This window comes from Corvus moneduloides, chromosome 10 (assembly GCF_009650955.1).
Source record: "Corvus moneduloides isolate bCorMon1 chromosome 10, bCorMon1.pri, whole genome shotgun sequence".
Classification (NCBI taxonomy): domain Eukaryota; kingdom Metazoa; phylum Chordata; class Aves; order Passeriformes; family Corvidae; genus Corvus; species Corvus moneduloides.
Window position 1 is genome coordinate 27102925 of NC_045485.1, and position 23867 is coordinate 27126791.

Here is a 23867-nt window from a genome sequence, read left to right on the forward strand (position 1 = left end):
CATGCACATTTAGATTTCTTGCAAAATGCTGGTGCTACACTATTAAAGTGAGGTGATAGCTTCAGGTTTGTCACCATGTCAGGCCACTACAATATTGTTACAGTATAATGCCAGGCTTGCCTCACGGCCTCTGCCTGGCTTTCCCTGTTTCCCCTGAACAGCTCTTGGAGTAAATTGAGTGGGGAGGAGTCTCTGTCCCCCTGTCCTGGGATGCTGCCTGTGGCATCCTGGAAACTTTTCCACGCTCATGTTTATATTCTTTCAATGCTTGTAATCCCATCTAAGGGTGTTGGTGGACACAGAGCATGACTGCATTCCTGTCCATGGTGCAGAGTGGAGCCGTGCGGATAACACCTGCCTGTGAAGCAGGGTTTATTGTGGGACATTCCCAGTCCCACGCCAAGGACAGAGGCTGCAGGGCGCGTTGCGCACCGGCCGTGCCTCTCCTGCCGCACAGACGGCCCCGGCCCGGGGCAGAGGCCGAGCGGCTCCGGCCGTGCCTCTCCTGCCGCACAGACGGCCCCGGCCCGGGGCAGAGGCCGAGCGGCTCCGGCCGTGCCTCTCCTGCCGCACAGACGGCCCCGGCCCGGGGCAGAGGCCGAGCGGCTCCGGCCGTGCCTCTCCTGCCGCACAGACGGCCCCGGCCCGGGGCAGAGGCCGAGCGGCTCCGGCCGCCAGCCCCCAGCGCCCCTCACTCCCGGCCGTGCGTGCGCCGCTGCCGCGGGGGGCGCTCCCTCACCTGCCCGGGGCCCTCAGGAGCCCCTCAGAGCCGCCCCGGCCCCGCTCCAGCGCGGCTGCCCCGGTGCGAGCCCCGGCCCCGGCCCGGCCCGGCCCGGCCCGGCCCGGCACGGCCCGGCACGGCACGGCACGGCACGGCACGGCACGGCACGGCACGGCACGGCACCTGGAGCCCCGGATCGCCCGGGCCCGCGGCGGGCACGGCTCAGGTAGGAGCCCCGGGCGGCGCTGGCGGGCGGGGCCGCAGGGCACAGCCCAGGGGAGGGCGCTCCCTCACCTGCGCAGGGTCCGCCTGGCGCGGCTCGCCCTCAGTCTCCAGCCCCGTTCCAGTATCCTCAGAGCGCTGCGGGCTTTTTTTGTCCTTGTTCTGTGCAAAGCTGGGGGAAGTGTTGGTTTCTGTGTGAAAACAGAGGAGCTCTGGGTTTCCCCTCTCTGAGAGAGGCTCGTTCCTGCGCAAAGCCAATCCTGGGAGTTGTGTGAAGGATTTTTTTGTTGTGGTCTGTGTTTCCTGAGCTGCGGGGCTCAGGGGCAAGTGCAGACATTCATTTGCAGAGAATTTTTGGTTTGTATTTTTATAATTCCTATGAAGAACACACACTGCATTTGGCTCATAATTTCAGTTTATTATCAAAATGTCTTGATCAGATGACAAACTCAGAAAGCTAAAAGGACATAGGTTTTTAAATAGACCTATTGTAGCAGTCATCTGAGGTATCTGGTACTTGGTTTGGGAATGTCTTTGCTTTGATAAACAAAGCAGTAAGTTCCTTTGAAATCTGCATGAGGATGTTTAATACCTATCATTGCAGATTTAAAGCCTTTTACCTTCTTACCTAAAGCTCCTTCAGACTCGTGCAATCAGCTGTGCAGCTTTCCTGATGAGAGGACTGACATTAATCAGAACATGTACAAGTTATGTGCAGGATCAGAGCCTAAGCACTGACAGAGTCAGCCTGAAAACTCCAATGTTGGTGCCCTCCATTGGAGAACTCAGTTTTGTAGGCTTTATCTTATTGCCTGATACCATGCTTTACCCCAATTTCCCAGTTCTATGCAGCCACTGATAAAATATGTTACAATACTTCAAGTCAAAAGTGTAGCTCAAGATTTAAATATAAAAACTATGATTTATACATTACTAGAAACTTTAAAAAAGAGCAACTTTAGAGAAAGCAAGGAAAAGCTTAGAAAATTGTGAAAGGGTCTTTGATCACAATCTTACAGATTATAGGTACAGAAATTAATAAATTACCTACAATTTCAGTTGGGCTGGAAAGCTGTAAATAAACTGTTGTAAATAGGGACTTCAGGTAATACACGCTGGAGTAATTAGTGAGAAGTTACTTAAGTACAGCATGTCTTTGGACTCCTCTTGTATAAATGGTTTCAAGTAAAAATGAAAACATTTGGTAGAACAGATTTCCCGTAACAGCACAGGGTACAAAGTCTGACACTGGGCGATAAACCATCATCTCTCTATCATGTCATGATGGCTAAAATGTGTGTTACTGAGTATTTCCTTCCTCCCCCGATCAGAAATCTGCATTCACCAACCGGGGGGAGATCATGTGTTATGCTTTGCCATTTTAAAATGAATCTAAAAAGCCACTGGCTGTGGGGGCAGGATTAAAACTACAGGTGAAGTGTTGCTGAGCACTGCCAGGTGAGTTGAGTCCTACAAGTTTCCGGGGAGGAGAAGCAGCTCAGCGCTGCCTTAGTCCTTCTTCAGTGCTGTGATGGGTGATGATTTGGGGTTTGCATGTTTACCAAAAATTACAGTCATCTCTCTAGCATATTCCCCTCAGTTTTCTTCCCTCCTCCCCTTTCCAAAATCAATTGGAAAGGTCTCTTTTCCTGGAAAGGTCCTTGAGATGTGAGGTTTGCAGTCCATCACCAAACGCGGCACTTCTTAGCAGGATCCATGTTGTCTCTCGTGGTGCATGAAAAGGCTTCTGAAAACTCTGGGGAGTTCTGCAGTGATCCCAGGACCCTTTAAAACAAAGCAACATGCTGTCATTGCTGCTCGCCTTGGTTTGAAACATACAACATGACCCGTATTTTGAAACTTGTTTTTTGTCACCTCACAGTAGTGTGGGGAACGCCCTGTTGCTGAGCTCAGACTGTTGCTTCGTTTCACCTCAAGGGCTGGCTGTGTTTTCTTCTTCAGTTTGTCTTGCCCCTACTGCAACCCGAAAAATACAAGACCTGTCTTCTCCTCATGGCTGGCTCTCACAAGCCAGTTCTTTCACCTAGAACAGATTTCTTGCTTGTCAATAGTTGTCACTAAGGATTTTTTCAGCTACGTTTTGCTGACAAGTTTCTTGGTGAAGGGAAAACAAGACCCTGAGGTCACGGGCTGTGGTGGTAACTTGTCAGTGAATGTTCATTTACATTTTTACACCAACCAAGTTTTAACTGAGATCATGCTGCTCCTCTGGGCGTTCTGCACAGATTTTCCAGTGAATGAGTTTCCTGGCAAAAAGATTCATACAAACAATGGCTTTGAACTGAACATGGGAAGTGAGTATGAGGCCATTCCAGCTAAGGCTGATTTTATATGTGTAATTGTGAACATGTGTGAGTAGATCTGCTAAGAGTCACTTGTTCCTTCAGGAACATACCTATGCAGGGAAACAGCCTCCAGTGTCAAATACAGATACTGAGGGACATTGATTGTGGCCCAGTTCTTTAAAGAACTCTTTCTTTGAGTAATTCATGGTTATTCTGAGAATTATGCTGATCATTAGAACCAGGATATGCCCACAGAAGCTGAGGTGAAGTTCAGCAGTGACACCTGCAACACTTCAATTGTTGTACAAGGCCAAAAGTGACTTCCTGGTCTTGGGAGCCAGCAGTGGAACAGGAGATGGCACAGAAAAAGGGTTATCAAAAAAGTCATGCATTTTGGTGATCTAGCTGTACTTCACTGTTCCATTGAACTAGAACTGCTAAAATGGGATGCTCTGCAATTAACAATTTTTTTAAGGAGCTGCCTGTCCTACTTGTAAGGAGTGTCAGTGCAGCAGGTGTTGAAAAGGCTCATCCCACTCCCCAAATAATAATTGAAAAAGGCACGTTGGGAGCCTTTGTGACCCTTGTACAGTATGTTATTAGGTGTTAATTTTGTGAGTATGTCTCATGACATGCTTTCTATTTTAGAGCTCTTAGGGGGCCTCATCCTGTAAATGAGAACTCTAAGAATTCTCATTCTAAGAATGTTGTCTGGTTTCTCATGAACACTTGCATCATTGCATATAAAGTTTATAGCCTGTCCGACCGAGGTACAGACAGCACAACACAACGTAATCTATCCAGGGTACACACAAACACAGCTTGTTACACTGAGATGCTGAACTAGTGTACTTCAAAGGCCTTGTGCCTCATCCAAATCAGATGTACCAAGGCTCTGAAGAGCCTCTGGAGCCTCATTAGCACTGAGACCAGACAGGAATGATTGTAGGATCTGGTGCACAAACTGCCTCTGGGAGAGATCCCAGATAATACAACCCACCCACAATGAAACCAGGCAAGGAACAGTCGCTGCTTTCACTAAATATTTGAGTGTGTGGGATAAACAAGATTTGGTGAAAGGCTGTTGAAAGAAAGATATTGAAATAATTGTAGTGGATTGTATCAGCAGAGAACTTGGCTATTGTGGACATGGAGCTGGGAGATGACTCAGCCTTCCAGAGCCAGCAGATGCTGTGATGGCTGCACTACCACTGATCTCGTGGCATTGGACCAAACAGGTTTATTAGAGCACATTGTTACACTGCTGATGAATAGGCTGCGCTGACTTCAGATAAAAAGAAAAGAAAAGTCTGGCCCAAGGCCTTCCACTCCGAGCAGGCACATTTCCTGCATGGCTCTACTGAATTGAGCCCAGCTAATCTTGGGAAGGCTGGCTGAGCACACCAGACACAAAATACACATCTGCTGTTGTACCACAGCACACGGGTTTGTTAAGAGTGAGGGTCAGTGATCTCTCACTGATTTTACCTGCAACTTCAGTGGAGGACAAAACTCCATCTGTGCTGTTGGTGTAAAAGAACCTTACCAGGAGCAACTGTGGGAGCCAGGGGACTTGTGAATGAGGCCTGGATTCCAGACACAGGCACTGGGACTCTGCTGTAACAGTTGCACAGTGACAGCCAGGTGATGGTGTGTGTGTCCTGTTGAATTAAGTTGGATCTTCTCAAGGATGAGACAACTGTCCCACATCCTTACTCTGCCTGTGGAGCTTCCTGGGAAGGGCTTTGCCTGTTGGTGCAGCACAGGGCAGTGCTGGGCTGGAAGGGACAGGGACAGCCCAGCCCATCTGTCTCCTGTTAAACAGCTCCAGTGTGCTCTGCCTTTCAATGTGTGTATGTTAAACCTCCCCTGGGAAGGGCAGCCCAGCCCTTGGGCAGCGTCCTTTCAGTTCCACCACAAACAGCCGTGTTACAGAGGTGTTACACTTTGGGACTGCACTGAACATTGTTGGCTGTGCTGACCTGAATTTGCCTGGGCTGTGCACGTCTGTCTTGATGGAGTTCACTGCGTATTCTGGTCTGTATGTTCCACACCAGACCTGCACAGGTAATGAAGGAAAGCATCATTAGCCCTAAGATTGTACAGGAAGAGATCTGCTGTCATTTAACTATGAGACACCTAAAGTTCATGAGAATAAATTCCACATTACAACATAGAGAAGAAAAGGTGTATTTTGTTAAAAAAAGTATGTCACTGACCTCAGACAAAGGCAGTTGGGCACAAGAAACCCTACCAGGCTTATGAGTGCTGAATTAATTTCTTTATGGAAGATAAAAATCACCTAACAAGACTTTATTTTCACTGCTTTGCAGTGAACACTGCTCAGCTCTGCCAGCTCTTAGTTGGCCCATGGGAGTCAGCCTGTTCTGACTTGCTGTTAAACTGTAATGTCAAGTGGTTTTCAAAGCCCTCAGACAAGAAGGATACCTGTGCGAAGTTCAGAAAAAACAGCTGTTTGTGGTTCATGTCGAGACCAGGAAGAAGTTTTTCTTTTCCATGTTTTCTCACAAAGTTTTCATAAGCCTGTAGAATGAAGTGAATAGAAATATTATCACTTTGAGCCCAGACAGTCAAAATGAATTGATGACAAGGAGGAACATGGATTCTTTGACATAATTAATCGTTGTCTCCCTGGCCATCCATCCCACATATGCCACCTTGAAGCAGAAGACCACAGGGCCATTTCTTAGTACTGTGCTGTCAATTATCTAATGCTGCATTATGAAAAAGAGATTTTTTCCACTGTGGGTTTTTGGGGGTCTGTTTTTTTTTAAGTGAATTGCAGAAGACTTTAAAACCTTGCCATAGTAAGAACAGCTGCTTTCATGTTTCTTATGGAGACGTGTCAAACGATGTGCTGTTAGTGTATCATCATCAGTATCATCAGATGCTGGAGAAATGCTCTGCCTGAAGTCAGTGCCAAGGTACTGCCCAAGCGCAGCTGAGGAATAAGCAGATAGCAGGTCCATGGAAAAGGCTCTGGAAGTTTCAGTGGATAACAGCTGCACGAGAGCCAACAGTGCCACAGCACTGCAAAACAGGCAAGTGTTGTACTGGGATGTGTAAACAGGAGTGGCTTATATGAAATACATGAAGTAATCCTGCTACTCCACTTGGCACTGGCCAGGCCTCAGCTGGAGCACTCCGTCCAGTTTTGGGCACTGCCCTTCAAGAAAGACATGAACCAACTGGAGAGAGTCCAGAAGAAAGCAGCAAGAATGAGCAGAGGTCTAGCAAACATGACCTATGAGGAAAGATCGAAAGAATTGGGTTTGTTTAGTCTAAAGGAGACAAGTCTGGGCCTTGAAGCATGTAAGTCTTCAAATATGTGAAAGGTCACAGGAGAGAAAGGAGCAGATTGTTGTGTTTGCACTGTTGGAAGCAGAGCCATGGTGGCACTGGGAGTGCCACGAGGAGGCAGTGGGAATGCTCCTGTGGGAGGTTGGAAGGATACAGAAGGGGTTGATTCTACCTGCATGGAGAGAGGGGTGGAATACTGACCTCTCAAGATTCCTTTTGGACCTTTTTTACTATTTATATGATGTCATAATAATTTTTAATATTTCTGACCTAATTTTTTTGGCTACTCCCATTCCTTTCAGAAAGCATGTCCCCTTTCATGGCTTTGTACTTTGCACAAATGTTCCAGTAACTGAAGATCAGTCTAATCTAATAAGCCTGATGCCTCTTTTAGGCTTCCAAATCATTCTTTAAACTCTCATTAACAATTGTCTTTGCCCTCAAACATATCCATTTCCCGTGAGAACTTGGAGAAGCGTGAGTTGGCCCATGCATCCCAGGGGCTCTTTGTTGAGCAGTGCCAGCAGTCCATTGTCAAGTGTTGAGTATTTTGCCACAGAACAATATGTTCAGGGAAGGAGAAGGAGGATCGTGTTGTTGAGGCTTGCAGCCATCAGATTTGTCAATAACAAGAAGAGCTGATAGAGAAGCTGACTCGCTACTCTCTTCCAGACCATGTTCACAAAAAGAACCTGTGTCTCTCTGACTGTCAGTCTCAACGGTGGCCAATCTACGGAGTCCAGCAGCTGTTTCAGGAAGAGAAAGAAAGGAAAGCCAAAAAGCATCCAGCTCCCATGGAAGGCATAGTGCAGGGAGTCCAGTGTCTCTGACGTCTTGGGATACCAGCACAGAGGACGCAAGACACCTTTACAAGATGAACAGCAAAGTTTTTGTTTATGTTTATGGGTCAGAAGAAAGTCATTCTGCTCCTCCTTCCTGCCATAAAAAAGCTGGTGAAAAAGACAGCCAGCAGCAGACAGCTGCTGGTGTCAGCACTTCAGTTAGGTCATGGTCCAAGTGTGAGCCAGTGAATGTTTCCATTCCACACATTCCTCATTCACAAAGGAAAAAAAAAAAAGTTAGTTTAAGAAGAGTACCCTAGGAACAGGTAATATGTAGCCTGACATGATTAACAGGATGAGAGAAATACTTCAGCTGGCCAAGAGCTTTAATCCATGTCTTGATGGCACAGTTGGTCTAGTCCTGTCCCTAACACAGAAACATGTTTCTTCTTCCAAGGCTCTGAAACTGATTTTCTTAATCTCTGACAGCTTCAGCTAAAACAGAAAAATGGATACTTCTTACCTTGTATGCTTGTCTCACACCCCCATTATCAGCAATGTTTTCTCCTAGTGTGTTGATTCCACTCAGCTGTAAAATAGAAAGGAAAAGTATTGGTTTCTGAAAAAAGAGCTCATCCGGGACCTACACCAAGCTTTGTGCATTTTCCACTTTCTAAAGGCAAGAATTACCTTAAAATCTGAAGATTCCTAAGTCAGTCAAATATCACTGAAGATGATGAAGCTTCGGTAATGGGAAATCTCTAATTTTATTTTTTAAAAAATATATTCTTAACCTTTAGCCCAACATACTGATTTATGATAGTCAAAGCTGCAAAATCTAGAATCATCCTTTAAATTTAACGTGTGAATAAAAGGGCAGAAAAATATGGTAAAATTTTCTTCTCTGTTTTTACTGGCCTCTCTCTGAGTCCCAACACTTCAACACATGTTTTGGGAAAACCTCAGGGCTGGGAGTTCTATCTTTTCCCTATCCTGTGCGACGGAATACATTGTCAGGCTGTAAAAAACCAGCCAGTAGAATTGAGAGAAATAACTTCTTGTTCCTTTCATGTAGCACTGCAAGCAGTGCTGTCTCATCAAACCAGCATGGGGAGCCACAGAAACAGGACCTACGTTCTGTCCACCCGCCAGGTCCCACGAGAAGTTCCCATACTGGTACACCATGCACTGGGACAGCTCCTTGAAATTCCGTGCTGATTCTTCAGTCCACCAGTCCACAAGGTCTCCATTCTCATTAAAATTCCTGCCTGTAACAGTACGTTAAACAGAATTATTTATACAGGAAAACAGGGTTTGGTGCAGTGAGGAGGGAGCAAGTAAGGCTTTGGATTGTGCTTTTGGGAGAGCAATACTGTAATGCCTCAGAAATCCAGACTTGATCTTACATACAGAAGTTCATCTCCCTTTTATGTGCTCCCTGGAAGGATTGAGCACTAAAGCATGTAAAACACCCTGTGCATTGAGTGCTTTGTCACTAGAAGCTCAGTGCCTCACCATTGTCGTCAAAGCCGTGTGTGATCTCGTGCCCGATGACCATTCCTATGCCACCATAATTCAGAGATTTGGGCTGGGATGCACTGAAGAAAGGGGGCTGCAAAATGCCCGCAGGGAAGACTGAAAAAAAAGCCACAGCACAGTTAATACCCTGCCTCGTTATCCTGCATGTGCAGTGGGGCCAGACCACTTCTATGGGCTTCAGCCAAAACCATGCTGTTCCCCCTGATCTCCCAGCAGCACTAAGTGACTGACACATGGGACTGCTGCAGGGCAGAAGGAACAGAGCAGCAGGATCACTCCCCTCTTCAGACACTTCCAAAACCATGACCAGCATTTGCTTTGTTACTATGTTGCTCTGCGAAAAAAGCAGTTTGTTCCAATTTACATCACTCAGCATTCACAGACTTCTGTCTCATCATTAAACAAACCTCACAACATTGTGAGAAGTGGGAGGGTGTCCCCCAAGAAGAATAAATTATTTGATCATTCCATCACAAATCAATCTCAGAGACAGGAATTTATTCTTCCCCTGAAAATACAAGTAATTCCCACTAGAATCAATAAAAATAGGCCAAGCTGGCAATAAAAGAACTGGGACAAAGCAGTTCTTTTTACCCACTACTCTACTCATTTTTCTAGGCTTCTAAGAAACAATTCAGTTAAAAAGAAACCATGTTGCAGTTATGATCTTTTATAAATTAAGAGTAATAAAACACTATAAAATATTCAGTTCCACTTCAGTATCTCGTGAAGGCCTTTTCCTTTCCCCCTGCTGCCACCGTAATATAAAGTATTAATTCTCCCTGGGAAGGAGGTGGATGTAACTCTACAGCAATTGAACAGACAGGAGGAATTGGGTGACAGTTCTCACACAGCCAAAGAAAGAAGAATGATACTTCTTGAATTTCAGTATAAATCCAGTTCGGTTCTAGGGCTTTCTTTCAGGAGGAGAAAGAACCATGCAAGAACTAGAAAATAATAAACAGGTTAGAAATAACCCAGTTCCGCTGCCTGTGCAAGCTGCTGTCACAGCAATCCCAGTACAGTGCTAGTTTGCTATGGAATGAAATATCCCAATGTTCCATGCTGTTACCAGAAAGCACCGATAGGAACAGCAGTGTAAGTGCCACGGTGTGTGCCGGGCCCCAGCAGAGGAGCTATCTCTGGAGCTGTTGGCTGTGGAAGCGCTGCCAGCGGGATGGGGACTCGGGGCTGTGCAGCCTCAGAGCCAGCTGCTACCTGAGGGAACACACAGTGGGGCTGCCTGGGCAGCAGCAGCTCAGCTGGATTTGGAAGCTGAGTGGCTTCCTTACAGTCTGAGCTGCTGATGGAGCAGTGCAGGTCAGACCACACTTAAAGGTAGTAACAGCTCCAAGTTCCCTACACATCATGCACAGAACTGCTCTTTAGAGGGTTTTTTTTAAAGTCTAGTTCTAAGCTAATTCAGACATCACTCTAAAGATCAGACTGCTTTAATTATCCTGTGCATGCCATAGTTAAAGGATGAGGTAAGAATTTATGACTCACATTAACTGCCAGTCACCAGTTTCAGTCTTCCACATCATGATTCCTTTCCTACAAATTACTGAACAAAGCTATTTTAAACAAAGCTTTCTGAAAGTTTTTGTGTTAACTGTTCCGTAAAGAGCTAAATGCTCACATCAAGAAATAATGTTTCATTTCTGTGCAGAGCCCTGCAGGACAAGGTTTTTCCATTTTTTTAGATTTGTTTTCAGGAGTTACAGGTGGATCACAATACCTCACTGATGGCCTAGAAAGGACACTGCAGTCTGTGACATTTGGATAACTAAAATTTAAATGCTATTTGCGGAATGGATGTGACAGAAATATCGAGAAGCATAATTAATGTTGTGAAATGTTTCGTGACACTTGTGAGCCTTGAAGCACTGTGAAGGGAGCTGGGATGGTTCACAATGTGAGAAACCTTGGGGCCTCCATTTGGTTCTAATCTTTAGCCAGAACGGATGGGGTTTTTTATTTCCATGGATGGTTTTGGGTAGGCTGACATTAGGAATCTTTATACTCAGATTTGTAATATCAAGATCGCTCACTTCCTGGTTTTAAAAGTACATACATACATACATACATACATATATATAAAATGGGTAATTTGGACATTAAATCTGAATCACATCAGTAAATTGGTAAACCTTACCTATCTGATTCCTACTTGCTGAGTAAAAAGCATTGACAACTGCAGCTCCACTTATCCACCTGGTAACAGCAGAAGAATAAACATTAGAATTTCAGTTGTTAATGGCAAAGTTAATGATTGCAAGAATAAGCCTAGAAACTGTATAAGAGAATCACAGAATATTTGAAATTGGAAGGTACCTTCTCCTGTGCAAACTGGATGAAAGACTAGACAAAATATTAATAAATACTTACTCCTCTTTGTCCACCTTTTCTCTAAGCTTTTTCAACCTTTTCTTCTGGGTAAATACTAAATTTTGAATAATGTTTTCAAAGTATTCTTCTTCTTTATAGTTCAACTAAAAAGAAAGGGGGAAAAGGGGTTAGTGGTGGTGTTACTTATTTGGGATAAAAGACACATGGATCAGGAAAATCTAGTCTTAAGCATGATGAGCTAAGCAACACATTTCTAAGAGTATTTTTTGATCTACAATTAGACCTTGGTTTGCAGAGCTCTGCTACATCACAGAGTTGGTATTGTAGCTGGATCTATGTTAGCAGCTGGGTATTTTTTCCAGAGCTCTTCGTTCTCTCTTTCTATACGTATTTTGAGTGGAGTTCAGCAATTTTTGGTGTTGACCTTAACCTCTGGAGCTTCCTGTTGCAAACCAGTAGCTGCCAGTTTGGTAAGGAGCAGTTCCACCTCTGACGAAACACACGAGTCAGCTCCGTGCCTGGGCATCCACTGCACCCAGTGTTGGGTCAGTCTGTGCCACATGCAGTGCTGCACGGAACACCACTGGCTCCGTGCTTATCCTCACATAATCCCTCTAGAATGTATACATGGCCTTGGAATGCCATCAGATCCTGGCACATCGGTGCTGGCTCAGCTCTACCAGGCTGGCTGGTCACACCTCCTCCCTTCCCCCTGCAGCGGGGCACACACGGGGCTGTTCTGTGCAGGTACACAATGTTTGGTGTGGTAAGGAAGGCAAATGCACATTTTTTTCTCTGAAGACCGTTTTCTAATTCTCCTGCCTATTGTGCAAACTTACCTCCTGGTACTCACTGTTGAGCTTGTTGTCATCTGTCACAATCTCATCGGGATAACCAATCCTCTCTCTAATTGCTGTTGCCTAGGGACAAGGGAATTTGATATCCAAAGCAAATCCAGCCATGTTTTTAAATCATAAATTATATAAGAAAGGCAATATGGAAGCTACTGCAGAAACCACAGGATGTTAATTATATATAGGTTTTGTTTACATTTTTTATTCATTGAAAGCACTAATTTATGGTTTTTATCCTGTTGCTTCTAATAGCTGGTCAAATCACCAGAAATCACTCCTTCTCATTTTCAGTACTATTTTCCTGTAGATATTAATTATCTAGCTCCTTAATCACCGATTTGCCTGAAAGGTCTTAATCTTGTATACAAGTTCCTCCTATTTTGGGTGCCTATCTCCAGAGGCCCCTTCCCACGGAATCCTAAGCTGCTGTGCCTTATAAACACAACTATAACTGTGTTTGTATTATAATATAGTGATAGAAGTTACTGCTTAATTTTTGTTGGGACAAACAATTGAAATACTGATTTTTATAGAACTACACATTACCAATATTTAAGACAGAACTTACTTTTTGTTCTGCTCTCTTTTTGGTCTCTGCATCCATCCAGGGAAGTTCATCTAAGGTTTTTATAAAAACATCACGTATATCTGCAATCATTTCTTCAACCTGGAAAAGACATCAGAATGTTACAAACCCAGAGAGTAAGATGGCAGGCAATGCTGTTCTGTCATTCAGGTTACCAAAACCTGACAGACATCGCCCTACTGGACGCTGTGCATCTGATGGAATCACTGTGTTTATGCCAATCCCAAAAATGGGTTGTTTCACACCAGGATTCCAGTGGTGATCGCAGTCAACTAAGGCTTCACTTCAGGTCCATTTTCAGGAATTTTCTGTGTGGCTGAAGGCAAACAGAAATAACCAATTGCCCCTGCCCAGTGGCAGCAGGATGTGAATTAGTATCAGTCCCAAAGAACAGCAGTGACTGCTGGTGCCAGCGAGTGCTGCTCCTGGGATGTGAGGATTAGCTCATGCACAGCCCACCCATGGACCTGGCTCAGAGAGCCGCGGGAGCAGGCAGGTGCCTCTCTCCCTCCAGCTGTGCACGTGCAAGCCTCACATTTCACACTGTACTGTAATAAAAACTTGAATTTTTAAACCTTTGTAATAACCGTTATTAACACTTCAATAAAACTTACAAATCAAACCCACTTTGATTACACTGTAATAAAAAGTGCAATCAAAGCTGTGTCAAGAAGTGCATGGTGATGATAAAGGGCCACTTTGGTGGCACTCAGGCTGAGTGGCTGAAGGCTTTACCACGTGTTTGCTGTCTCCAGCAAAGGCCTCCTCCACGTAGAGCCGGCCCACGGCGTTCTCCATATTCCCGTTGACGTAGTTGGCACAGCGGCGCCACACAGCAGTCTCGGAGGTGGTGCCATAAAGGGCCTGTGGGACACAGACAGCAGGGCAAGTGGGCACAGCGACTGAGTGGCAGCTGTATGATTCAGAGGAGCCTCCTCGACCTTCAATACACCTAGGTCATTCATACTCCTGGTTAGGGCACTTAGGTGGACTCACTCTGTAATGGGAGGAGCATTAGCAAAATTCTTACAGAGGAAAAAGCTCTGCTGTGGAAATACAAAGAACTTCCATGTCCAATTGCTGAAATTGCTCAGCATTTCCGTAAAAGCACTAAGCTATCAGCAGGATCGAATGACTGAAAACCAAGACTGGGGCCATAAAGTTTGCCTTGGAATAAATTCCTTTGGATGATGAAGAGTTTGTAACAAGTCAGTCAGAACTGTAATCCCTTGCAAATAAATGGGACTGTTCTGATACCAAAATGGGGATTCACTTAGATTCAGAAAAAACAAGAGACCAAGTACCAGAGCAGTGCTTTCAAATCCACTCAGTATCAGGCATAAATCCCATAAATTATAGATACACTCCAGCAGAGGCTCAGCAAACACATCTGGCTTTTGTGTGCAAAATCCAAAATACATTAAATATTTATATACTACACCTACATAAAAAAACTATCTTTTGTGGCTCACAAAAGCCATCATTAGAACTTATGGAGAGATGAATTTCTGCACCTTACGGAAAGCATTCCTTGTGTCCTTGTAGTCCCGGCTGAGGCTGTTGACAAGATCCATCACAAATCGCCAGGTCATGTAATTTTGAAGGTCTCTATTTAACAAAACAACAATAATAAGCTGGTAATGTTTTGAGGCTTATTAAGTTTTCTGGAAAGAAAATGCAAGTACCAGGAATACTTAACACACCTACCTGGAAGAGTATTTTACAAGAATAGACTTGAGCTTGATAAGGTAGTCAGGGTCGTAAACAATGACATGTTCCGTGTTGTCAACATTTATTTGGACAGTTGACATGATAGCATTTATGAATTCTGACCAATTGAACACCTGGAAAATCAATATGCATTATTATAATGGTTCAATCATAAACAATTTAAATATGTTTGCATGACACAAATGCCCTGCCTGTAGTTTCCCTAATATTTGCACTACTTATAGATGGGGCCATTGTAATAATAACTGGTCTGAGATCATTTACAGCTCTAAAAATGTTGTTAACAGAGGGGATATTTGGCAGTAAGGGTAGAGAAATTGCTTTAATTTCAAACTAACACAATTTTTTGTTGATTTTTAAAGTTTTGTTCTGCCTATTACTTTGAAAAGTGTTGGTGATTTTTCCCAGCCTGTATCTTTGGAAAGGTTTGTTGGAAGAGGTAATGTCTTCCATCAGACAAATGGATGTAGCTGAGGAGAGCAGATAAGCTTTCAGGAACAGTCACTGCAGGTCTGAGAGAGAAGCAGCAAACTTCAGGCTAATCTTGGGAATAGTTGCTGTTCTATCCTTAGACATTACAATGCTATCAACTCCCATCAAGTGTCTTTTGAGCATTTTGGAATAAATTTAAATTAGTGCTGATCTGCAGCACCCCCCCAGGAACTAATAATAACCAGGGCAATGCCATTCTATGACAGGAGTTGTTGTTTTCTGACAGGATGACTGTAGTGGTAACCAACTACACCTGTGGGAGATGATGAATTATGAAACCAATTAAACCAGGCAGGAGGGAACTGTCAGAGAATTACAGTCAATAAAATTGCAGTGATTATGAAAAAGTGCCAAGAATAACAGTGTTTCATTGCACCTCACTGGCCTCAGAAACCTCAATAAAAGTCATGAGAATAAAAACTACCCATGTCTAGTATGACATAATGCTCCTGAGAAGACAGAGCTGTGTTAGCAAAGCTTGGGCTGGTTTTCAGCTGGACTCTGGTGCCATGAATTAAAGGCTGCCCTGCACAAACAGCACATGGCTCGGGGTGAGAGCAGATCTGACACATCCCAGGGGAGCTGCAGTGGGAGGGATGTGGAGAATTGTCCTGTTCCATGGGCCTGACAGCCTGGGCTCCTGTCTGCTTGCACTGGGAGCAATATTTACAGAAGGAATGTTGAACAAACAGGACTTTCGTTCTGAATCTGCAGCTCTGGATAAACAGTGGGGCTGAGTAGTCCACTACAACATCCCTGAACCAGTTGGTGGCTACAGGATGGACTTTTGTCCTGGGCCCTGAATCCATGAGGATAAGTAATAGGATCACAGAATCACAGTATGGTTTGGTTTGGAAGGGACCTTAAAGATCATCTAGTTCCAGCCCCCTACCATCAGCAGAGTCACCTTCCACTGGATATTTTTTTTTTCTTTGTGCTTTCCTATGTCTTTATGTTGAGGCAGATGGGAAGATGGGCCTTCAGGTTAGGAGAAGCAGTGGGTACAGAATGTGCTTACAGTCCAGTGTCATCGGAAGAGTAGGTAAGACTGTGCACATCAGGGATCCTGTTCAATTGCAAATATGTCATTTCTTTAACAGAAAAAAATTTCAGGCTTCGTTGTTTAATCCCATCAGTGATAAATTAGAGGTTAAAATACCAGGTTATTGATCACTCACCTTATGATTGATTTCCAGTGAGAAGTTGTTTTGGAGTTGTGCCAAGGTCATTTTATTGTACAGCAGGAGTGGATCATTTCTGTCTTCAGGTTTTGTTGTTGCCTGTCAGAGTTAATGAGGAGAAAATTACTAAGTACATTGAGGCAGTTCCCAGGAGTTTTGGTTCTGATCGGGATGCACTGCTGCCCTATCTGTTCTTTGTGACCTGCTGTACTGCTGGGGAGGCACAACCCACAGCTCACACAGCTCTGTGCTGCTCTGGGCACTGGGAGTTTGCACTGCTGAGTTAAACATCTGCATCCACAATAGCAGATTTTACCCTTTTAAAGTGCTTTGAAAAATCAGTTATGCCAAGCCTCCTTTTATCTCTATCCTTCTCTTCCGCTTCCTCTTTCCTATTCTATTGTGCATTCAGTGGTTTTTTTCTGTGTTTTTTTTTAACAAATTCCGAAGAGCACAGTGCCAGCTCTCTTCAGTCACATTCAAGCTGATGCTGAGTTTTGGATGAAAGGTTAAAATCCCAGGCAGTGGCAGCTTCCCCAGCACCAGCTGGACTCCACCAGCAGCAACTGCTGCAAGGACATTGCAGGTGGGGGTTCCTTTCATACTCCTCTTCAAAACCTTTCTTCAGTGAATTCCTTTTTCGATAGTAATTGCCCATCTCTGATCCAAGCCCAGAGGTGTGTTTCTCAGGAAAATGAAGAAAATCAAAATCAGATAGTTTAAGTTTATACAAATGGTTTTCCCAAGTATGTGACCTTACTATGAGCGTAACTTCAAAAATAGCTGAAGCTATAAAGTGTGTATTCAGCCTGTTTCATGGTCATCCTCACCTTCAGGTCCTGCTGCAATGGTTAATAATAATAAGCCATGGTTTGCTCATGAATGCCTTTGGTTTTCTCCTTGCATGTTAAAACTCCCACTATTTCTCCAAAGTCAAACTCATTATATTATTTTTCCTTTGTCCTTTTCTTTTAAGGGAGAACAGTGTTTGGTTAAAAATGCCCTTGGAACAATCAGCATTGTGGAGCAGCTTGTGCAGCACAAACATGACTTTGTGTTCACAGCAGGCCAAGGGCTGGGAATCTGCTGCTCTGGGATCCAAACAGCCCACGGGGAAACAGGACAAAGGGAGGAGAGGCCCCAAAGCATCTCCCAAAACTCACACTCTAAACCACATTAAACAAAATCCAAGTCTGTCTCTCTCTGCTCTTGCAGGGCTTCTGTGAACAGATCAGGACAAAACATTTTGTTGCTTGGAAAACAGTTGGCTCAAATACTTTCCCTTGCTCCTCCCAGGACAGAGCTGTATTACTGTCTGTTCCTTCAGGTGTAGCAGGCTCCATACATTTCTGGTCCCACAAAATAGCATCAGCAAGGAAGTTAACAACTCAGTTTACAGTCAGCTCTCTTAGGTATTAAGAAAAAAGTCAGTTATTTAAAGGACAGTTTAAAGATGTTTTTCTTACATTGGCAATCTCTTTCTCCAGGTCCATAACTCTTCCCATTTGTTCAGAAATCTCACTCTCACTGACAGAAATGTTTCTTTCTTGTAGGATTAGTTTAGCTACAGAAATCATGAAATCAATGTAGGCAGAACATGCCTGCAGGAAAAAATAGGAACAGTTTAAAGACAAAACTCTTCAAAGTAGAGCATACCTTGATTATCTTCAAGATTTCATCTTCATTTTTATGAACTACAGTTCTTCATTCCTTATTGAAACAGTTCGATTTTACCGGAAATACTGTTAGATCACAACTAGAAATTAACTTTGAACATTCCCTCGCGGAGCACTACTGAGTGATTGGAGCACTGTTCAAAGCTAAACACTCCCAATGACTGCACTGTTTTCATTATTTAGAATGAGACATTTGTATGTCCATATTTAAACCATCACCCATGTTTTTTCTAGCTCACTTTAATTACAGCTTCCAAAAATACCGCTTCCAAAGAGCCGTGTTCCCAGGAGCATAACATGAGGCAATTAGCTTTGTGGGAAAAGCACTCTTAGAAGCTGTGAACCTCCTCCAGTGCTTCTTGGAACAGTTAGAACTCACGTTGCTGTATGCAAAGTTAGGTATACTATAGACAATATATATGAATTTAACATTAAAGAGTTCACTAATGGTAAGAATGTAAATACAGCAGCAAATTCTCTGAAATGTCACACTGTCAAATATCTTAAGGTGTCATTATATTTTATGGAACCTCAGTATTTTTCTAGTTCCATTATTATTTGTAGTTCTAATTCCTCATTCGTAAGTCACACTCATTTTTCTATCAACAGCAATGCTCTTTTCAATATTCCTTTTCAATGCAAATAAAAAATATACATAGTGCTGGATCAGCTATCAAGTAACAAATCTGGTTTATGCAATGTAATCTACCAAAGCAGTGATTAAATCTAGGATTAATAAGGTGTGCATGTCATCATCTTTATTAATAGAAGGATTTTGGTACGTTCAGCTCCTAAGGCAGGGAGTGCACCTCTTTAATGAATGCTCCATGTGTGCAGCCATTCCCTATCCTGGGCATCCCTCCCTACCAGCAGGGCCAGGCTGTGCCCAGCTGGGGCTGTGGCACCGTGGGACCGGGCAGCTTGCACAGAGCTGCCAGAAGGGACAGGGACAGGGCTCAGCAGTGACAGGGACAGGGCTCACAGCAGCCCAAAGGGCTGAACTCCCAGTGCCAGTTGCAAGCAAGAGAGATCATTTCAGAAAGAGAAAAGCCCATGAAGCCACTGACAGCTACAAGTCACAAAAGACAGTGCATACCAACCCTGTAAAAACCATCATAAAATTCAATATAGCTATTACCTCAAACCAGTAAGTTAACAGAGATTTTTAGGTACCAATCAGTGACTTTATTTTTGTCCTAAGTGCAGCTCTTAAGTCAGGTAGCAAAGAAATAAGTCAGCTAATTTCAACTGGACTGTATAAATTATCTCAGCAATTTCAGTGGAAACTTAAGACATCGGAATTACTCCTGTCTGAGCAGAGCCATCCTGTATCTTACAAGAGAAAAAGATTTTAAATTATCTTATTGGCAGATTCCACTTGTAGCTTTGGGGTGGGAAGTCTTGATGGAGGCAGAGGCCTGGAACAAGCAGGAGGCAGAGATGGTGTTCGCTGTGCACAGCTCCTGGAGTGGAATAAAAAAGCAGGAACCAGAGCCAAGAGCAGGCTCTGCCGGAGAGCGAGGATGGAAGGGGAACAGCTCTCGCTTGGAGCAGTCATGCTTGGAAGGACACTGGGAACCTGCCTGCCAGGGATAGAGCTGTTTTTCAAGAATACTTCCTCCTCTACTTTTCAGCAGTGCACAGCTGATACCCAGGTAGGTCAGAGGACAAGAACTGTCTCTCAGTGCTGCAGTCAACACAACACATGGAAGGAGCAGATTGTGCTGTGTGAGTCAGCTCCTAAAGGCCATCTCACATGGAACTGAATAGTTCAGATGGCAATGATTGTCTTAATGAGCATGTGATCTGTAATTAAGTGTAATCACTATTAGCTGTTGGCTCATCAGCAAAATACCTACAAACCCCAAATGGTCTGTACACTTTCTCATTGCTTCTGCATTTAATTACACAGAAGGAATGTGGTTAATTAAAGGTCACTGTAGTAGCAGTTTCAGCTCCATGACTTCAGCACAGACACTTCATCTCTCAAGGACTTAAAGCACATCCAAGATTAGCAACAGGGATACAGTGTCAGTGCTAACAGGTTAAGGAGACCCATAGAAGTAATGAGTAAACAAGAATTAAAAGAGACCATATGAGGTTTCAGGTATCTGAGCCATTTCTATGGCATCACATCCTTTTGCTGCTGTGTTTGTGCTCAGCAGTTGATGTAGGAGAGGGTGATCTTTTCAGATCTTTCATGCAGCAAAGTGTCTCTTTGGTTCTGAATGGTTCTGGTTTTCTTTCCAAGCCTATTACTGGTAGAAGTAGTTCATCTGCAACATTTCCCAGTCCATCACAGTTCAGAAGTGGCCTCCTTTTTGCAGTGACAGAACAGGGCTGATCATGACCTCTTATATTCTGTCTTAATACAGCTCTGACAGTCAGGGAATAGCTCTTGATCCAGCTGTGAAGCCTGGCAGAGGCTGTATAACAAAGCTAAATTGTTTCATGTTTATCTCCCTCCAAAAGGTCTTAAGAAGTCAAGTAGCTGCATTGGAAATACAGGCTAAAACACGAGAACTGTCATCAGTGGTGTGTCAGCTCCTCCTCACCTCTTTGTATGCGCCAGTGCACTCATAGTAGTCCCGAGAAGGCAGGCCCAGCCCAGGCTGATCAATCTGTAAATACAAATAAAAACTGCGAAGTGCTTAAGGGGAAATGGCAGAGCATTGTACTGTTCTTTCAGTAACTACAGGTGTTGATGCTTCACTAGCCAAATTATCTGCTGGCTACAGGGGTGTTCCTCTTTCATCCTGTTGCCCACCTTTAATTATTTTCATTCTCTTTAGACTTTTTGTTTTTCTTTTCAGTCTTTTTTTTCCCTGTTGCTGAACACTGCAAGCCACTGGTAGCCAGTGTGAAAATGGGTGAAGTACAGATGACAAAACAGCTCAGAGACAAGCCAGGCAGCTCCTGCATCTCTGAAATTCCTACATGTGAAGTGCTCATGGATCTGTCTACCCACTGACAGGAGAGATTGGCCCTTTGCTCCTCTAACTGCTGCATCTCAGCAGTCACCAGACATTCTCCTGCCTTGTCTGGATGTTCAAGTTTCAGAGATGACCTTTCTGTCTCTGTCATTCCCATCTCACTGACGGTAACAGTGTATGAGTGCACAGAACAAAGATGCCAGCTTGGAGAACAGACAGGGCGCTGTGAAACCCAGAATTTCAATTGAAAATTATATTAATTCACAAATTCATCTACAAAGTACTGGGGTCAAATTCAGATCACTGATGTTTCTCCTTGTTAACATTTATGTCTGTGCTTCCAGTTATTTGCTGCACTTTTATGATCAACAAGGCCATGGCACCCAGGCAGACTTACGTGAATGATATGTGCTGTGGAATTTTTATCATCTGTGCCAACAAAAAAATTAATAAGGACCTTTTTTCCATATCTGGAGTTGAGCTGTGCAATAGCTGTCTCAGCTGTCCAAGCAGTACCTAAGCAAATGAAAGGTATAGTCAGTCTCTATCTTTGGTAAGCAATAAATTAAATAATTTAGATATTTTAACTAAAAGGAAATAAGCACAGGTTATCTTACCATAGGAAGCATCCCAGTTAGTTGTTGCTACAGGCCACTCAGACACACTTGGCAATAAACTAATTAAAGGCCTTCCACCTCTGCTATCAATGGCAGCTTTTGGAAAAAATAAAATGAGTTACCATGACATTTTAAACCGCACAAATGTTATATATTATAATGAGTTCAGAACAATGAAGCTGAGAACTGTTTCCCCCATCACCACAGCAGCAGTTTGCTCTGATGTATGACTGTGCTTTAACATTTAATGTAAAAATGTTCCAGTCACAAACAGCATATGCAGATCCTTGAGAGCATGACACAGAAGTATTATGGGGTTTTTTGTCTCTCTGCAGATAGCTTGAAATAATAGTTTTGAAAAGTATTCATAGTATTACAGAAATTATAAAAATACTATTTAGGAAGCACTGCAAACAGTTTTACTGCTCTTTGTTCTAGTGGCAGAGCCTGATGTGCCGGGTAGCTTTCACCTCATTCCTGGTAATTTCTACAAAAAGAAGTTAACTCCCATTTAACTGAAAGGATTTGAGTTTATGTATCTGCAGCAAATTAGTAACTGAAGAGTTACCTAAAATACCCGAGGTAGTAAAGCAGGAGGTACAATACCAATTTTACTGATTACATTCTTATTGGACTCTATGAAATAGATACATTTTAGTTTTCACAAAGGATATCTGAAAAATTATGCACAGAATAGGATCCAAGTGTAGCTGACTGAGGTGGTTGCTATTAGATATCCTGCATGCAATGGGCTCAGGGGACACTTACTTTCATTTAGGCAGGACCTGTACAGAGTTTTTGCCTTCTGCACTGCTGGGATGTCATTAGTGCTGGGGGTGTCGAGGACATCTGAAACACATACAGCGAATAATGGTCATTCCTGCTCTGTCCTGGCAGGGCTCTGAGGAGCAGGGCTGGCTCAGGAGTGCTCCATGTCCATTGCTAACTCCAGGGAGGCTTTGCCTTTCAGAAGCTGAGGGGAGAAGCTCTGGAGGCGAAATGCCTTGCAATGGCTTCAGTCTGTGCTAGTATGTGGAATGTAAAGGAGTCAGTAGATACTCTGTAGGTCACCCTTGGTGAAAGACAAATGCTCTGACTTCTCAGGGACAGGTTTTAAGCAACCAGGCTATTTTGTGAAGACACAGCTTGCAAAACCAGGAGATAGGCAAAGTAAAAAAAAGGGTATTTAGCCTGGAGAGAGTGAGTTGGAGAGTGTTACATGAGTACAGACTGACTTCTTGGACTCTGTTATTTTCACCTGAAAAAAGGGATTGTGACCAATTTGATCCTCTTGATGTGACAGGTAGGAAATTGGCTTGCCTGCTCTTTGGGATTTCTGATGGAACACAGATATGCAGGACATAAGGCTGCCAGAGAGCAGCTTCCAGCATTTCAGCTGATGTGGACACAGACAGACCTCCTCCTTCCCCTTCTCCTCCTCCTCCTCCTTTATTCCTCCTCCTCCTTCTCCTTCTCCTTCTCCTTCTCCTTCTCCTTCCCCTGCCTGGTGCTGTTGCTGGTGCAGGTTTAGGGTGGGGACTGCAGTTGGTCTGATCTGCAGATACCAGCAAGGGCAGGTCTGCTCAGCTCTCCTCTAGTGTCCAGCACAACTCCCAGAGCCTTCTCCAAGCAAACAGTCTGGGGCAAATTTGTCCTGAACCAAACACAAAAACCTGAAATATCTAGTAGTATTTTAAGCTTTGCTAGAAAACCACAACTTCTTAGGATAACAAGTAAGGCAAAGAAGAAACTTTATTTAGTCCCCAAACTCCACTGACCTTTTAAAACAACTTCTAGTTCATCTCTCAAAATGTCAAAGTTGCTATAACGGGAGCTGGTCTCAGGGATGACGTTCCTCTTGAGCCACCCCCCACAGGCGTACTGGTAAAAGTCATCGCAGGGCCTGGCACTGGGGTCCATGTTCTCCAGGATCCGGGCAGCTGCATGGACACATGGCACAAAGAGTCTTTACAGAAAGACAGCAATACACTTGTTTCCTCTGAAGAGGGAAGTTATAAATATATTTAGTTTAGAATAGGCTCAAGCTTACTTAAATGTTCTAGACCAAACAAGTTCTCATCGGTGAACAAGGAATTACTATGTGCTGACCACAACTTCCATACTTTCCAGTTGGCTGTTTACTGGTGGTAAACTGACAGATGTTCCTGCTCCCTGTGAGTGGTCACTCAGTTCTAAATAAAATGTAGGATGTTTCATTTACCCTTCACTTACCCTTCTTCGTACTGAAATGTGGTGAAAAGGGACATTAAAAGCACAAGATATAGCAGAAGTTAAGTATCCACTGTAATGTGATTTTGGTAATTAAGTATGATTTAGACTCAACTGAATCCTGTCTATTTCAATAAAATACTGACTTTTTGGACCATTTCAGTTCTTGTCAAGAAAGTTTTTTGCATTAATGCCTTCTGGAAGCCACACTCATTTTTAGACCTGCTCCACATTTTACTCTAGAACTGATACTGACTCTTGCTATCCCTTTGACCCTCTGGAAGTGGCTTGTCCAAGACTGGCGAGTCACTGACTGATAGTGCCAGGG

The 23867-nt window shown here is 43.8% G+C and overlaps 1 protein-coding gene across 1 annotated transcript in view; it reads right to left on the reverse strand.

Annotated features, from left to right (window-relative positions):
- Positions 1-1340: 1340 nt before the first annotated feature.
- Positions 1341-23867, reverse strand: part of MME (membrane metalloendopeptidase) — a 31111-nt gene continuing 8584 nt past the window's right edge. The window contains exons 4-23 of the mRNA XM_032119960.1: positions 23089-23250; positions 22079-22159; positions 21311-21406; positions 21091-21209; positions 20316-20381; positions 17551-17685; positions 16082-16183; positions 14388-14524; positions 14195-14288; positions 13416-13544; positions 12663-12761; positions 12080-12160; positions 11280-11383; positions 11047-11105; positions 8868-8987; positions 8487-8620; positions 7876-7941; positions 5698-5793; positions 5232-5308; positions 1341-2728 (exon numbers count right to left, since the gene is read on the reverse strand). Of these exons, the coding sequence (XP_031975851.1) occupies positions 2629-2728; positions 5232-5308; positions 5698-5793; positions 7876-7941; positions 8487-8620; positions 8868-8987; positions 11047-11105; positions 11280-11383; positions 12080-12160; positions 12663-12761; positions 13416-13544; positions 14195-14288; positions 14388-14524; positions 16082-16183; positions 17551-17685; positions 20316-20381; positions 21091-21209; positions 21311-21406; positions 22079-22159; positions 23089-23250 (2057 nt within the window). The 3' untranslated portion in view covers positions 1341-2628. The remainder of the gene's footprint in view (positions 2729-5231; positions 5309-5697; positions 5794-7875; positions 7942-8486; positions 8621-8867; positions 8988-11046; positions 11106-11279; positions 11384-12079; positions 12161-12662; positions 12762-13415; positions 13545-14194; positions 14289-14387; positions 14525-16081; positions 16184-17550; positions 17686-20315; positions 20382-21090; positions 21210-21310; positions 21407-22078; positions 22160-23088; positions 23251-23867) is intronic.